This window comes from Eurosta solidaginis, chromosome 5, assembly GCF_040869045.1.
Source record: "Eurosta solidaginis isolate ZX-2024a chromosome 5, ASM4086904v1, whole genome shotgun sequence".
Classification (NCBI taxonomy): Eukaryota; Metazoa; Arthropoda; class Insecta; order Diptera; family Tephritidae; genus Eurosta; species Eurosta solidaginis.
Genome location: NC_090323.1, coordinates 242845936 through 242864223, shown reverse-complemented (window position 1 = coordinate 242864223; position 18288 = coordinate 242845936). Strand labels below are relative to the sequence as shown.

General features: G+C 38.9%; 1 protein-coding gene across 7 annotated transcripts in view; it reads left to right on the top strand.

Moving 5' to 3' along the window:
• Positions 1-6286: 6286 nt before the first annotated feature.
• Positions 6287-18288, top strand: part of LOC137252994 (putative glycerol kinase 5) — a 48129-nt gene continuing 36127 nt past the window's right edge. Inside the window, exons 1-2 of one of the 7 annotated variants that reach the window (XM_067789190.1) lie at positions 6287-6405; positions 15126-15290. In XM_067789190.1, coding sequence (XP_067645291.1) covers positions 15195-15290 — 96 coding nt within the window. In that variant the 5' untranslated portion in view covers positions 6287-6405; positions 15126-15194. Of the gene's footprint in view, positions 6484-15106; positions 15291-18288 lie in introns of all 7 variants that reach the window. The other 6 variants (XM_067789191.1, XM_067789195.1, XM_067789194.1 and 3 more) reach the window with 6 other exon arrangements.

Here is an 18288-nt window from a genome sequence, read left to right as displayed (position 1 = left end):
TCATTAGCCGGACATCTATAATGTCTTCTTTAGCCTCGGCCTTTGAACAGTGCTTGCATTCCAAACTACATGGCCTTCGTGACATTGCATCGGCATTTCCATGGGTACTACCTTTTCGATGCTCAATGGAAAAGTCATAGCTTTGAAGTCGCTCGATCCACCGTGCCAATTGTCCTTCCGGATTACGGAACTGCAGAAGCCATTTCAATGCTGCGTGATCTGTCCTGACATGGAATCGCTGGCCGTAGAGGTATTTGTGAAAATGTTTAATGCACTCTACCAATGCCAACAGCTCTCTCCGCGTAACACAGTAGTTCTTCTCTGGTTTTCCAATCGAACGGCTGTAATATGCAACTACCTTCTCCTCTCCATCCACCAGTTGTGATAAAACGCCTCCTATAGCATATCCACTTGCATCTGTATCTAGAATAAATGTTGCTGCTGGAATCGGATATGCTAACATTGGGACAGTGCACAAACGCTCCTTCAATGTTTGGAAAGCCACTTCTTGCTCCTTCTTCCATTCAAAAGCTTTGTTTTTTCTTGTAAGCTCATGGAGGCTATGGGCTACGCTGGAAAAATTTGGTACAAATCGGCGGTAATATGTGCACAGCCCAAGAAAACTTCTCAATTCATGTAGATTCTGTGGTCTTGGCCAATCCTGTACAGCCTCTATTTTTTCGTTCGCAGTGCAGATGCCCTCTGTCGTTACCTTGTGACCCAAATAATTGACTTCCTTTTTAAACAGCGCACACTTTTTGCGACTTAACTTCAGACCAGCGCCAGCTATTCTCTGGAAAACTTCCTCCAAGTTCTTAAGATGTTCATCAAAGTTCTTGCCCAATACGATGATGTCGTCCAGGTACACCAAGCATGTTTTCCAATGTAGTCCTTTCAGTACCTGGTCCATGAGTCTCTCAAAAGTAGCTGGTGCATTACAAAGTCCAAAAGGCATCACTTTAAATTGCCAAAGACCATCACCGACACTGAAGGCTGTTTTCTCTTTATCTTCCTCCTTCACCTCCACTTGCCAGTAGCCGCTTTTCAAGTCCAGCGTGGAAAACCATTTCGTACCAGATAGCGAGTCCAGAGTGTCGTCAATTCTTAGCAATGGGTAGCTATCCTTTTTCGTTACGTCATTCAACTTCCGGTAGTCCACGCAAAACCTCATTTTTCCATCCTTCTTTTTTACAAGTACTACCGGTGAGCTCCAGGGACTAGCTGATGGTTCGATGACGCCGCTGTCGCTCATTTCTTGTATAATTTGACTCACAACTTCCCGCTTCGCCAGTGGAACACTACGTGGAGCTTGACGGATCGGCCTCGCATCTCCAGTGTCAATTTGGTGTTTCACAACGTTGGTGCGGCCTGGTTTAGAACCATCCTGGTCAAATATGTTCGCGTACTTTAGGAGCAGTTGTTTTGCCTTACTCTGATATGCTTCCTCTAGCCCCTGCGTCCATGCCGTGATGTCATTTGAAAGATTAGTATTACTAGTTGAAACGTGTTCCTGGAGCTGTTCACAGTTAATAACTACTTCAGCCTCTTGGCATCTTCCCAAAATAGCTCCTTTAGTCAGTTTGAGTGGTGAATTGAACTCATTGAGTACTCTTACTGGAATACGTCCATCTTGTTTTGTAATAGCCAGGGTTTTTCCTACAAGTATGTTCAGTGCTGATTTGTTTGCTGCTTCGACAACCAACAATTTGTTTGTCCCACAATCTCCATCAACCTTTGCCCAGATGACTGCTTCGGATTTTGGTGGTATTCGCTGACTCTCTTCCACCAGCACTCGTTTACTGCTGTAGCCTCTCTCGTAGCTGAAATTAAGTGGTACATCCATGTTCTTATATCGCATCGTCTTGCTTTGCATGTCGATCTTGATGCCCTGGTCTATTAAGAAGTCCACTCCAATTATGATTTCATCAACAATCTCTGCCACTATAAAATTGTGTACTACCGTGACGTTCCCAATTGCGACTTCACATGATACTTCTCCTAGAACCGTGATGTCTTCTCCAGTGGCTGTACGCAATCTTGCTCCATGCAATGGTGTTATCTTCTTGTTGATTAAATCCGCTCGAATGATGGAATGAGATGCACCCGTATCTACAGTCAGTAAACGTTCCTTTCCATCCACATGTCCTCCGACAGTAAGATTATTCGATCTTCTTCCAATCTGCGAGATAGAGTATATGGGGCATTCAATTGCGGGAGCCAGCTGTCGCCCCTTGCGGCTGACTCGATTTAGTTTAACGATAGAGTGGTCTTGGAGATTTGCTCACCACCTTCTGCTCTGCGTTTACGACCACCCACATTGTTGGAGCTTTTTGGACCGCTGCTGCAATGTCGTGCAATATGGCCTGGGTTGCCGCACTTGAAACATTTAATAACTCCGGCATTTTTCTGTTGTGATCCCTTCAGTGCTTCCAAAATTGTGTCTACCCAATCTGGTCTTTCCACTTCCACACGATGAGCTTTGTATGCTGGTTTACTCAATAGTGAGGCCGTTTCCTGGGTCAATGCATGTGATACCGTTTCAGCAAATGTCAGCTTTGGGTTTGCGTATGTAGCTCGCTTCGTTTCCACGTCCCGTATGCCATTTATGAAACTCTGGATTTTTACCCTCTCGGTGTATTCCACGGGTGCGTCCGCATTTGCGAGATGAGCTAACCTTTCAACATCCGAGGCAAACTCCTGCAAAGTCTCATTCGCTCTTTGGTGACGGTTTTGCAACTCAATTTGGAATATTTGTTTCCTATGCTCGCTTCCATAACGTCGTTCTACAGCAGCCATCAATGTTTCATAACTGTTCCGTTCATACTCTGGAATCGTCTGTAAGATTTCCGCGGCAGGACCTTTCAGTGTCACGAACAGAGCTGCAACTTTATCTTCAGCATTCCATTGGTTCACTGCTGCGGTCTTCTCAAACTGTAGCTTAAAGACCTGAAAAGGAACAGAACCGTCAAAGGATGGTGGCTTTACCTTTGGATTACTCGCTGAAGCAGCCGGCCGATTAAGTTGCAATTCCTGTATACGACCTCTCAACGCATCCACCTCTGCCTCGAATTTTTCTTCAAACTGCGTTATTTTCTCGTCCATACGCGCTTCGAGTTTTGATGATATACGCGCCTCTTGTTCTTTCAGTTGTGTTTCCATCTTTGATGTAATCTGTGTCGACATTTCTGAAATACGTGTCTCATGTGATTCCAGCTGGGATGCCATATATGTCTTCTGCTCTTCCAATTGTGATGTTATACGAGTTTCCTGCGATTCCAGTTGGGATATCATATACGTCTTCTGTTCTTCCATCTTCGATGTTATTCGTGTCTCTTGGGATTCCATCTGTGATGACATATACGTTTTCTGTTCTTCCAATTGTGATGTTACTTGCGACGCCATTTCTGTTACTGTCGATGTTTGAGCAGCTATTGCAGCCAATATCATGTTCAAGTCTGTACTGGTAACCGTCTGCGATGTTTCGTTTTTCTCTTCAATTTTTGTTGTCTCCTCGCCATCAAGATGAAAGACATACTCTTCCACATCAATTCAAACAACTGCTTGATGCAGAACCGCCTCCCAGGTAAATAAACACGATTCGAAGAAACTTGAGCAGGACCATACTCAGTCGGTACACTTCTTTGTCTAGACTTCCAGAGAATACTGTCATCAGAGCCAAATTTTCAATTATTGCAAGCTCGATCTGGATAATGTAACAGGTTAAACCCTTAATTATTCAAACAAAGCCCTAAGAGCACAATTGGGGTCTGACTTGTTTGAAACCCCGTTTACTTCCACAATTTTGTATTAGCTGACGGTGCTGCTCATCGTGGGTAGATTAAATACAGATTCAGTGGATATTTGCATATGACTCGCAAAGGAGTATGCGACCAATGCCAGTTTTGATATCTTTGTATGAGTTGAACTGTTCCCCTTTGTTTGAGCATGTCATATGAAGAGACTAATTGTACCCATTTATACCCGATAGGGATCGATAGGACCAATCCCCTTTGTACCCATATGAGAACATAAGCCTAGTCCCTTTTCGATTCAATAAGGACTCAAATAGGATCCAGTCGCATTTTTCATCAAATCTACTTGATGTACGTTGTTCCGCCTGCTTTTCAAAATGGAATAAAACAAGTAAGGAAGGCTAAGTTCGGGTGTAACCGAACATTACATGCTCAGCTGAGAGCTTTGGAGACGAAATAAAGGAAAATCACCATGTAGGAAAATGAACCTAGGGTAACCCTGGAATGTGTTTGTATGATATGGGTATCAAATGGAAGGTATTAAAGAGTATTTTAAAAGGGAGTGGGCCTTAGTTCTACAGGTGGACGCCTTTTCGAGATATCGCCATAAAGGTGGACCAGGGCTGGCTCTAGAATGTGTTTGTACGATATGCGTATCAAGTTAAATGTATTTATGATGGTTTTAAAAGGGAGTGGCCCTTAGTTGTATATGTGAAGGCGTTTTCGAGATATCGACCAAAATGTGGACCAGGGCGACGCAGAACATCATCTGTCGGGTACCGCTAATTTGTTTATATATGTAATACCACGAACAGCATTCCTGTCATGATTCCAAGGGCTTTTGATTTCGCCCTGCAGGATTTTTTCATTTCTTCTACTTAGTATGGTAGGTGTCACACCCATTTTACAAAGTTTGTCTAAAGTTATATTTTGCGTCAAAAAAACCAATCCAATCACCACGTTTCACCCCTTTTTTTTGTATTTGGTATAGAATTATGGCATTTTTTTCATTTTTCGAAATTTTCGATATCGAAAAAGTGGGCGTGGTTATAGACGGATTTCGGCCATTTTCTACACCAATACAAAGTGAGTCCATATAAGTACGTGAACTGAGTTTAGTAAAGATATATCGACTTTTGCTCAAGTTATCGTGTTAACGGCCGAGCGGAAGGACAGACGGTCGACTGTGTATAAAAACTGGGCGTGGCTTCAACCGATTTCGGCCATTTTCACAGAAAACAGTTACCGTCATAGAGGCTATGCCCTTACCAAATTTCACAAGGATTAGTAAATTTTTGTTCGACTTATAACATTAAAAGTATTCTAGACAAATTAAATAAAAAAGGGCGGAGCCACGCCTATTTTGAAATTTTCTTTTATTTTTGTATTTTGTTGCACCATATCATAACTGGAGTTGAATGTTGACATAATTAACTTATATACAGTAAAGATATTCAATTTTTTGTTAAAATTTGACTTTTAAAATTTTTTTTAAGTGAGCGTGTTCTTCATCAGATGTTGCTAATTTTTATTTATCACACATATAGTAATAGGAGTAACGATCCTGCCAAATTTCATAATGATATCTTTGACGACTGCCAAATTACAGCTTGCAAAACTTAAAATTACCTTCTATTAAAAGTGGGCAATGCCACGCCCATTGTCCAACATTTTTCTAATTTTCTATTCTGCGTCATAAGGCCAACCCACCTATCAAGTTGCATCGCTTTATCCGTCTTTGGTAATGAACTATTGCACTTTTTCGATTTTTCGAAATTTTCGATATACAAAAAGTGGGCTTGGTTATAGACCGATTTCGTTCATTTTAAATAGCGATCTAAGATGAGTGCTCAGGAACTTACCAAATTTCATTAAGATATCTCAAAATTGACTCAATGGATCGTGTTTAAAGACAGACGGGTGGACGAACGGACATGGCTAAATGAATTTCTTTTTTCTCCCAGATCATTTTGATATATAGCAGTCTATATCTATCACGATTAGTTTATGCCGTTATGGATTACCGTTATGCGAACAAAATTAATATACTCTGATGAGCTCTGGTCAGTGGAGTATAAAAATATGTGAAACAACGTTGTAAGTGTAGCTGACTCATACCATTGTTCCACTTATTACAAAGTTCCGAGCATAGGTTAATGCCCTGAAACTGATGGCTGATGGAATCGGAAAACTTTAAAATGATAGTGATTTAAACGGCGATTTGGCAAAAAATGAGTTAAGTGTTCCGAGTCAATAACTAAATTCCGGTTCGAAAATCCATAAATTGGACTGGCATTCCCTGGTCCAAACTAATAGTGAAATACAGTAACAATAATAATATAACTGCATGTAGATTAGTCTTTTAATAACATCTACGTATTTAAATTTATATAATTTTTCATAAATCCCGGTATCTACGGAAATCTCGGGACTATTAAAATGTTTAGGAAATGAATGCTCTAGGGTGTATTCACGAGTATCAAATAATCTCTCAGCTCAACAACAAAAACTTCTGTCCCACTATTTATAACGACATAGGGGTGAATCCGTTCACGCTCCACGTTTGTTTGTTTAGTCGTAGTTGATTTTCTGGTGCGAGCTGGTTGGTATTCGGAGCGAAAATTTCGTAGTTTCCGTGTGGCTCATAAAAAACGTGAATATTTTTAATGAATGAATTTGTGTTTAAAATGAGAACAAATGTGTGCAAATAGCTGCATAGTTAATTAAATATGTATACACTAAGTTGTAGATATTGTGTATAGATAAATATATACATATAGACATGTGCATTTTGTCTAGGCCGGTGTGAGAAAAAAAATTCAACGACCCTTCCGCCCCTATATTTGAAGATTAATAGTGATGGACTTGAAATTTTCTTTACCCGGTCTAATGTATGCATATTTAAATACATATATGTATACTAGACTGGGTCATTTTATTCACCGATATCGCGCCATCGATTTTGCGATATGATTTGGGTTCAGGAAAAAAAGTTCCACTACGCATACCCAAAAAAATTATTTTCGAGCCTGCGAAATTTAATTTTTTTTACTGTTTTCGACTTTGATTATTAAGGTTTTTTCATAACATACTAAAAAAATTTTCATTTGATTGTAAAATTTTTATATATACCCTGTACCATGGCGGAACTATACAAGGTGGCAGCATGGTGACATACATACAAACATAAATAAAAGTTCCATGTACTTTGTTTTTGTAAACCGATGGACTAATGTCAAAACCGTATTGCGCCGGAAGTTGTTGTATCAAATCAAATAAAAAAAGTACACAATCAGCTGTCCCTTGCTGCCACCTTGTATAGTTCCGCCATGCCCAGTCCGACTAAAAAATGTTTGCTAAAAAAGTACAGGGTATATATATGAAAATTTTTTTAGTAGGTCATGAAAAAAACCTTAAAAATCAAAGTCGAAAAAAAATAAAAAAAATGAAATTTCGCAGGCTCGAATATTATTTTTTTTTTGGTATGCGTAGTGGAACTTCTTTTCCTGAGTCCAAAACCTATCGAAAAATGGATGGCGCCATATCGGTTAACTTTCGTCCATACAAATCGACCCAGCCCAATGTATGCATATCTACATGTACAGTGTGTGATAAACTAAACTACTTTAAAGCAGCTAAGCGGCAAATGAAAACACAGTGAGACGAAATTGCAAAAAACGTATATAATATCGCGACAAAAAAAAACCAAATCAGAACTGTTGTCAAATTTCTCTGCTTGAAAAAATTTATACCAAAACCATACGAAGTGGCGGGGCGGCCTAGAAGTTTTAATGTGGAAATATTAAATTGGGCCTGAGATGATCGGGATTGTACTTTAATGGTGCTTGTGACCGGAAAGTACCGAATCTATATCAGGAAAAGGACCCTCAACATCAATAACACTGCCCACAACCTTAGGGGAGTGTCTTTATAGCAAAAACAACAACATAAGGCTATTCCCTTTTATAATTCAAGTTTGTACGCTCAGTCCCGGAGTTTAAGTTGGAAAGAACATTGACGTAATACGAACATTGTGAAGGACGCTCATTACCCTATCTTAATGAAGATAACGTGAAAAAAGTTGAAAAAATTGTGTAGCCCCATCGGAGAGTGACTATCAGATATGTGGCTGACGTCACAGGGGTCTCAGATGACAGTATTCAAAGAATCCTTTTAAACGAATTGAATATGAGAAAGGTCTCCATGCGTTGAAAGCCGAGAATGTTCAATAACGAGCAAATTCAAAACCTCTCAATTTTCTCCTCTGTTTTGTAGTTTTATTGGGTTTAAAATGCTAAAAAAACGTTTAAAATATCAAAACTACACCTTTTCCAGTTTAAGTTCAGAAATTTACCACTCAAGTTCAGAAAATTGCAATTCAAGTTCAGAATTTCCAATTTAAATTAAGACATTTACAATTCAAGTTCAGATTTTCCAATTCAAGTTCAGAAAATTACAATTCAAGTTAAGAAATTCGAATTTAAATTCAGAAAATTAAAATTCAATTTCAGAAAATTACAATTCAAGTTCAGAAAATTGCAATTCAAGTTCAGAATTTCCAATTTAAATTTAGACATTTACAATTCAAGTTCAGAGATTTACAATTCAAGTTCAGATTTTCCAATTCAAGTTCAGAAAATTACAATTCAAGTTCAGAAATTCCAATTTAAATTCAGAAAAATAAAATTCAAGTTCAGAAAATTACAATTCAAGTTCAGAATTTTCATTGCAAGTTCAGAAAATTACAATTCAAGTTCAGAAAATTACAATTTAAATTCAAGTTCAGAGATTTACAATTCAAGTTCAGATTTTCCAATTCAAGTTCAGAAAATTACAATTCAAGTTCAGAAATTCCAATTTAAATTCAGAAAATTTAAATTCAAGTTCAGAAAATTACAATTCAAGTTCAGAATTTTCATTGCATGTTCAGAAAATTACAATTCAAGTTCAGAAAATTGCATTTCAAGTTGAGAAAATTACAATTTAAATTCAGAAAATTATAAATAGGATGTTATTTTTAAAAGTTATTCCAATTCATACTACGCAATGTAAGGTTATTTGCGGAAGTGTTGATGCTTCGTTGACAATGGTGGCTTGGATATACTGTACCCTAAGTTTTCTCCAAGGCGTGTACATCCCGAGCTAAGAAATCAAACGGAGGATAACTCTGCAACAAGTGCAAGAGGACGCTCCGGTCATGAAAGTACTTCAGTCGACACCGCAGTTTGGAAGCAGTGGAAGGGGGAGATCTCCACAGAGTTGTGAGAGGCAGGTGGAGGAAGACTTAATCTGTGCACACAGTACTTATACGTTACTTGTGAGATTGTAGACGCTCCATTGATTTCGTCATCACTGCTGTCATACTCAATGCAGATCAATGCTTATGACCTATACATAGAATATAGCTGGATGTCCTTGTAACTGACCTCTTATGAGAGGAGGAGAGAGAAGAGAGGAAACGATTTTTTTCGCTATCTCCTTCATGTGAGCAAAGTTGATTTAAGTGAGTTAAGAAGTCCAATTTCTTCACTGTTAATAGGCTTTCATATCCTTGAATCAGATTATTAACGCTAACATTTACCATGTTACATACTTTAATTGTCATTGCATGAAAGAAAAAATTCCTGACAAACTTTCTGAACTTGAATTGTAATTTTCTGAACTTGAATCGTAATTTTCTGAACTTGAATTGTAATTTTCTGAACTTGAAATGTATTTTCCTGAATTTGAACTGTAATTTTCTGAACTTAAATTGGAATTTCTGAACTTGAACTACAACTTCCTGAATTTGAATTGTAAATTTCTGAATTTAAAATGGAATTTCTGAACTTGAATTGGAAACTCTGAACTTGAATTGTAAACTCTGAAATTGAATTGTAAATTTCTGAATTTCAAATGGAATTTCTGAACTTAAATTGTAATTTTCTGAGCTCAAACTGAAAAAGGTGTATTTAAAAACCAAACCCAAAAGCATGCATAAGAACAAAGTCAAAATATTTGTTAAGCGTTTACTTTAGACCTGCATATAGCCCCAAAAAATAGAAACTTGTATAAATTTTTGATTTTATAACAAACCCGTAGAGTGTGATTCGAGCATTATCGACTTAAAATCTGCCAACAGAAAGCACTATTTTCTTTTTGAAACTATGCTCTGCGCACTAAAACCGGTATAACATACCGCGTGGCGTTGAACTGGTCGATCCGGGAGGACTTCACCTGGACAGAATGGGTCCATACTGTTACCAGAAGTTTGTTTAATCACCAAAGTGAAAAACCCTATCAAAAACCAGGACTTATGTTATAAAATAACTCCGTCCTTTTGGAAAATACGAAAAGCTTTCTAAAACATATGCCACTTGCTGCTTCTAGTCCTAATTTAAAAGCTTGTGATGCCAGAAGGCAGTGTCCAGTGAGAATACTCACCATTCATCTACAGTCTCCTCACTTAGGTCCACTCCTTTCCCACTTTTTCGATCATGTGCAACTCTCGCCTTCTCTTAATACCCCAATATAATTGGGACATCTACGGGGTAAGCTTCAAGAGATGCGCCCTTTTTAGCTAGCAAATCCTCCTTTTCATTCCCTTATACCTTGGGACGCAATCTAGATGCACGATTCTCCCTATCCCGATTCTTTCCAGGCATTGCTTAGATTCTCACACACTTTCAGATGTTGTGCTCGTGAAGCCATAACCAGAGGTCAAAATAAAATTAAGCTGTTTGCACTGATTACTTTGGATATTAGCAATACTTTGGGGAGTGTTATCGTTGTGGATGGTCCTTTGCCGGATATAGATCCAGTACGTTCCGGGAGCACCATTAAGGTACTAGCCCGTTCCATGAGGAACTTGGGGTCGCCAGAGCTTCTGCTGTTAATGAAACAGGATTCGCCACGGATAGGTGAGGTTGACAATTGGGATGGAGAAGCTATATATTGCGCTGGCAACACCTTGAGAGGGTTGCGCTACACAACCCCTTGAATCAATTTGGTATTTTAGTCGCCTCTTACTAGAGGTTTACGCCGATCACTATATCGGCGGCGGCGGCGTAGGCACTTTTATGTACCGGCGGCGACGGCGTGGGCGGCGCGCCGGTGTACGCCGGTGTTCTTGCTTTAAAAAGCCTTTTTCTATTTAAAATATAATATTTAGGAAAGGTTTTATTTCTATGTACTTAAGGGAACCAACGTGTTGGCGATTTCGGAAGGATCCTCAAAGTCTCGCGGATTGTTCAAAAAATTTCAAGAGCAGCTCCTTGCGGAGGGACTGTCCTTCATTCACTTACTCCAAGGAGGCTTCGAACCTAGCTCCGGTCTAAGGGACTGGTACTGCCGCGTCTGTCGAAAAAAATTGAAGTACTTAAAATGGTCACACTTTTGTCTGTATATCTCGTACAAAGCGTAGTTTCACCGAAGGAGATGTTGTGGTCTAACTTCTAATACTCGTTATCGAAACGATTTCTTTAAGTTATTTGTGACCACCTGCTGGTCATGCAAAAAGGCGACTTACGGTTGCTATTAATGGTCTTTTAATACTCATGGCACAGTTTTAACGATGAGCACCAACGCTGGCCTATTGTTAATCGCGCCAAAGGTGGCATCTAGTTTTTTCGGCTGTTTTAAGAGCTATAATTCGCGAAGTGCGAACAGTAGCAATCCTGTCCACCACCAGTCGCTACCACGCCTCCTGGCCCTCATACAACATGCCAGCACAGAAGCTATAGGACTGTGACTTCGAACTCATGGCGGCCACCGTGGTGCGATGGTAGCGTGCTCCGCCTACCACACCGAATGCCCTGGGTTCACACCCCGGGCAAAGCAACATCAAAATTTTAGAAATAAGGTTTTTCAATTAGAAGAAAATTTTTCTAGGCGGAGTCGCCCCTCGGCAGTGTTTGACAAGCACTCTGAGTGTATTTCTGCCATGAAAAGCTCTCAGTGAAAACTCATCTGCATCGCAGATGCCGTTCGGAGTCGGCATAAAACAAGTAGGTCCCGTCCCGCCAATTTGTAGGAAAAATTAAAAAAAAGGAGCACGACGTAAATTGGAAGAGAAGCTCGGCCTAAAATCTCTTCGGAGGTTATCGCGCCTTACATTTATTTTTTATTTTAAACTGCCGAGCACTACCAGAGAAACACCTTGAAACGTTAAGGAGTAACTATTCGGCCAAGGATGCCGCCCTCGAAATCATAAGCAGTCCAAGTAGATATTATTGCGTAACTCATGGGTGAAAATAGTATAATCCTACATGATTTAAAATTTGCAAGTACCTGTTTTTTTTTAAATGTAGACCAAAAATTTGCATTGAACACGTTTGTGTTCACAACATTGATTTCAATAGTCTTCGCTAACCCAAAACGATATTTTAGAATGAAAGTCGACCGATTTTAAGTTGAAAGATATTAAGGTTATACGCTCAGTTCAAAATGTTGTTGTCCGGCCTTTTGATACATGAATTCATTATAAATAACCCACTACGTTAGACTAGTAGCACACCCGGTCATTTGTTCCACTGTCTGGGGAAAACTTTTGCTTCACCACTTTTAGTATTCTTGCGAAGGACAAAGCCTCACCTGATAAATATATGTGCCTACGTATTCATATATGTATGTAACATGAGCCGAAAGGTGTAGGTGATATTTAAACTTGGTTGATATGCTAGAATCACTGAGAAATCATGTTCGGCTTTGGTCATTTTATTTGAATTCATTGTTCCTTCCTAATTTTTTTAAAAAATTATACAAAGTATGCATTTAAATTTTTTATATAATTTTTATTTTGGTGTTTTGTTTTAATAACTTGGTGAATTGGGTGATGCAAAATCCGTGTTAAGCTGGCATTGAAAGCGCCGTTTTTTTTAAATTACTTTTGAACGGATAGAAAGAGTTACATTACGCAATTGGATTCTGGCAGTGATGCGCATCCGTTGATACCCCTTTCGACCATATCCGTCCAATTTTCGACATGAACAATAAATGGCCTAGACATCCTTAAATGAGTAGAAAATATAGTATCGCGCCGGACCCCTGCGCCGCGCCTATATTTTTGACATTCGGCGGCGGCGTGAAAAAAACCACGAAAATCGGCGGCGTATATCTCTACCTCTTACCACAGGCATACCTACGGCGGGTATATTCTAAGCCCCCTAACCCACTTCAAGTAATATGTTATGACGCCGTAGGAAGAATAAAGGAATGATTGGCGAACTTGGGCTGGAAATGGCAAGCAATAAGACAGAAGTCGTTTTGGTGACCTCAAAGCGGACTGTGGATGAGTTATTCCTAACTAGAGGGAATTAAGAAATAAAGTCAAAGCTATTCTTGAAATATTTATGAGAGAACATTGACTCAAAAGCAACTTTAAGGAGCACTTCAGGGCAGTGGTAGAGAAATTCTCTAGAGTTAGTGGAGCCGTAAGGCGAATAATGCCCAACATCAGCGGTTCAGACGAAGCTACTCGTCAGCTATTACTCAACGTAACCAGCTCGATAATATTATATGCAGGACCAGTATAGTACGGATCTAAAATTACCCACCAAAAATATATACTAGCAGCCTACCGTATTACTGCTATACGAATAACATGTGCTTATCGGAACATGTCCGATGACACGATCCTTGTTTTATCTCGAAAAAACCCAGTAGTTCTACCATCAAATGAAATATCCGATCTGTATGGCATTTAAATTGGCCGACCATCTGAAGATGCCAAGAAAAGCGCAAGGTCACGAACATTAGTTAGGTGGGAAGAATCGTGGAAAAAACGCAGGACCTTCATGTTACTTCGGCATATACTAGAATGGTACGATCGGAAGCACGGAGGACTAAACAACCACCTCACGCTGATATTGAGTAGACACTGTGAAACCACCGTTTTGTAGGAGTATCTGCAGAGTAGGATAGAGGAGGATTCTTTCTGTCCACACTGTCCCACCGAGTTGGATAACGAAGAACACGTAATGCTTCATTGCCCTCGTTTTCACGGCGAAAGACTCTGTGTACAAAGAGTTTTTGGTGAGGAGCCTTCCATTAGGAATTTATTTTCTCTTATTTGTGGAGACATACATTCTTGGGCTGCTGTGAATAAACTAGCGTTTATAGTTATGACGCGATTAAGCATTCCGAAAGGGAGCGCAGAGAAATGCGCATGCAAAGCAGGGCCGACCTAATCGCCTGTGATCTGACAGCTTGTAGGATCAGTTTATCTCCGGATCAGTACAGGTAACCGCAGACCCTACTCCTTCCATCACTTTGGAAACATCGGTGTACACGTGTACTTGTATCGTCTCGTCCGCCATTTGGGGGCCCTTGCACCAACCATTCACCTCTATTGTGGCTCTAAGAGCCCCTTCGAAACAAATATACGGAATCAGGTACTCTGTTCGTTCTGTAACTGATAAAGCTATGCTACTATAGCGTTCTGGTTTGCGCTCAAGCTTCACCGTGGCACTGATCCTAGTTGGCCTTCTTCGCTCTTCTCTTTGGTTGATGACCAGCGTCCACAGCACAGGTGATAACACGCCACCCTGCGATAAGCCCTGTCCACTGATTTCCTGGCGTCATACAATCCCCGTTTTAAAGTTGCCTTCCTGCAATTTAAATGGTGTTAAGCTAATAAGCCTATAATCTTTGGAATATAAAATATAAAATATGAACGAACTTCCACACGTTTGGTAGGAAAACTACACGAGTAGTACGCCAAGAGTGCGGTATATGATTCAGTCTTATACACCAATTGAATATTATTTCAAGCCATTGCACGGCAGGAAATATACCTTCTGGCCCGGCAATTTCAACTTAGGGAAAGTCTTCACCGCCTATTCTATCTTGGTACGGGTCACCAAGCCCGGCACTACCTGCTCTGTGATGGAAGTGTAAGTGCTGTTTGCTTGCTCCTCTGCATCATTACCCGATGGTAAATGCATGTCGAAAAGCGACCCAAGGAACTCTCCACTATTATCAGACCATTTCCCGTTCACCTTCTTTATTATATTTTATTTCACCTTGCTAGGACTTTTCACAACCGCGCTTCGATGTCCGCATAGAAATTGTTCCATGATACTCTCTTCGCTCTGGAAATTTCTCGCTTGTAGATCCTCAACAGATTCCTATACTCGTCTCGGCACGCTTCGCTTTTCGCAACCATTGGCAGCTTAAACATTTCTTTTTTCTGTCTTCTAAGTAGACTCAGCACCTTTTCTTTTGAATCAATTATCATTGCTTTTGGAACACCCCTCGTAGTTACATTTAACCCGCCTAACCCTTAACACCTATATACAGGCGTCTTGCCAATAAGCTTTTAATTTATGTAGCATTTATACGAGCTAAGGTCAACATAAGTTTTATAATCTTACTAGTATTTTCATTCAAATATAGCAGGCAATAAAGAATAACGCAATAGTTTTGTGAAGGTCGTCGTTTATTATAAATATTGATTTAGTAAAAATGGTACATATAGCGACTTTGGACGTTGGTACTACAAATGTGCGCTGCTTTATTACAAATGCTACTTGCGAGGTTCTGGGTTCATCATCTGAAAAGGTAAGTTTATATGATACTGAACGGTGGGTTGTTGTAGAGTTGCCAAATTATCGATATTTTTAGCAAACCATACTTATAGCTTAATGGTATTAAATTATAGAGGTGGAAAATTTAGATTGGAAAGGGTTTTCTCAATAATTTTACAAATAATTTAAAATTGTACCTCGGTTTCTGCTTTATACATACAAAATAGCTTTCAGCAACACATTGAAGAATTTAAGTAAAATTCTATTCTATAGAAAATTTTATCCAAAGAAAAATGCTTGAAAAATCATTTCGGTTTATTAAATTTAAATATATTTGAGTAACTACTGTCGTTATGTTATCTACATATATTAGTATCTTGTATTAAGTATAAAACAACCAAGTAAGGAAGGCTAAGTTCAGGTGTAACCGAACATTACATACTCAGCTGAGAGCTTTGGAGACAAAATTGTCTTTTTCATGGATACATACAAATGGTAATACTAAAAAGTGGAGGAACTTGCCTTTGCTATCTTTCTTCAGCTATCAATTCGTTTTATTTGATTTTTTTTTTTAATATGAAAATTTGGTTAAATTTGAGCGCATTTCTCTATAATTTTTTTTTAAATCACCCCTGAAATAGCGAAGCGCTCTTAATTATGAATCCGATAAGAAACCGAAATTGTACCCAAAGGGTCACGGTTTTTGAAACGATTCTTCATCCTTTGTCAAATAAGTAAAAATCACCATGTAGGAAAATGAACATAGGTTAACCCTGGAATGTATTTGTATGACGTGGGTATCAAATGGAAGGTGATAAAGAGTATTTTAAAAGGGAGTGGGCCATAGTTCTATAAGTTGACGCCTTTTCGAGATATCGCCATAAAGGTGGACGGAGGGTGACTTTAGAATGTGTTTGTACGATATGTGTATCAAATTAAATGTATTAACTAATGAGGGTTTTAAAGGGAGTGGCCCTTAGTTGTATATGGGTGACCCAGAACATCATCTGTCGGGTACCGTTTATTTATTTATATATGTAATACAACGAACAATATTCTTGCCATGATTCCAAGGACTTTTGATTTCACCATTGTGAATTCATACAAGTGGCTAATGTTTGACAAAAACGTTCACAATAGTAAACAGCCTCGATCACCTGTTCAATCGCTGTTCGATTAATTAAATTATATGCTCAATAGTGTTTTTCAACAACTTTTGTAGACGACTGGTTTATTGCATTATTTACATATTTTAAAATGTTTGCTCAACTGGTTGCTCAGATTTTATCTGTTAACTAGAATTTAGAAATGAATAGAAATATGTAGTCTGATTTTCAGTATACACATTTAAAAGAAAAGCTGATTTGAGACACAAATGGACAATTCATGGCAGTTCAATTTAATGACCGCGAGCAAAAAATAAACCTATCCTTCCATTCTCTGGCCATTCGCGACAGCCATTCTCCCTGTTAGCTATTATTTGACAGGTAGTTATGGCAATAGAAGAATTGAAAGATTTTTCACTTGTATGAATTCACAATGGATTTCATCCTGCAGAACTTTTTCATTTTCTTCTACCTAATATGGTAGGTGTCACACCCATTTTACAAAGTTTTTTCCAAAGTTATATTTTGCGTCAATAAACCAATCCAATTACCATATTTCCTCCCTTTTTTCGTATTTGGTATAGAATTATGGCATTTTTTGATTTTTCGATATCGAAAAAGTGGGATTTCGGCCATTTTTTATACCAAGATAAAGTGAGTTCAGATAAGTACGTTAACTAAGTTTAGTGAAGATATATCGATTGTTGCTCAAGTTATCGTGTTAACGTTCGAGCGGAAGGACAGATGGTCGGCCGTGTATAAAAACTGGGCCTAGCTTCATCCGATTTCGGCCATTTTCACAGAAAACAGTTACCGTCATAGAAACTATGCTCTTACCAAATTTCACCAGGATTGATAAATTTTTGGTCGACTTATGACATTAAAATTAATAAATAAAAAATAAATGTAAGGCGCGATAACCTCCGAAGAGATCTAAGGCCGAGCTTCTCTTCCAATTTGCGTCGTGCTCCTCTTGATTTTTCGCTACAAATTGGCCGGGCGGGACCTACATGTTTTATGCCGACTCCGAACGGCATCTGCAAGGCAGATGAGTTTTCACTGAGAGCTTTTCATGGCAGAAATACAATCGAAGCGCTTGCCAAACACTGCCGAGGGGCGACCCCGCTTAGAAAAATTTTCTTCTAATTGAAAAATCTTATTTCTAAAATTTTGATGTTGCTTTGCCCGGGAGTTGAACCCAGGGCATACGGTGTGATAGGCGGAGCACGCTACCATCACACCACGGTGGCCGCCATTAAAATTATTCTAGAGAAATTAAATGAAAAAGGGCGGAGCCACGCCCATTATGAAATTTTCTTTTATTTTTGTATTTTGTTGCACCATATCATTCTGGCGTTGAATGTTGACATACTTTAGTTATATACTGTAAAGATATTAAATTTGTGTTGAAATTTCACTTTAAAAAATGAATCCGATTTTGCTAATTTTTATTTAGAACACATATAGTAATAGGAGTAACGTTTCTGCCAAATTTTATCATGATATCTTCAACGACTGCCAAATTACAGCTTGCAAAACTTTTAAATTACCTTCTTTTAAAAGTGGGCGGTGCCACGCCCATTGTCCAAAATTTTACAAATTTTCTATTCTGCGTCATAAGGTCAACCCACATACCAAGTTTTATCGCTTTATCCGTCTTTGGTAATGAATTACCGCAATTTTTCGGTTTTTCGAAATTTTCGATATCGTAAAAGTGGGCGTGGTTATAGTCCGATTTCGTTCATTTTTAATAGCGATCTGAGATGAGTGCCCAGGAACTTACGTACCAAATTTCATTAATATACCTCAAAATTTACTCAAGGGATCGTGTTTAAAGACAGACGGATGGACGGATGGGCGGACGGACATGGCTAAATGAATTTCTTTTTTCTCCGATATATAGAAGTCTATATACATATATCTCGA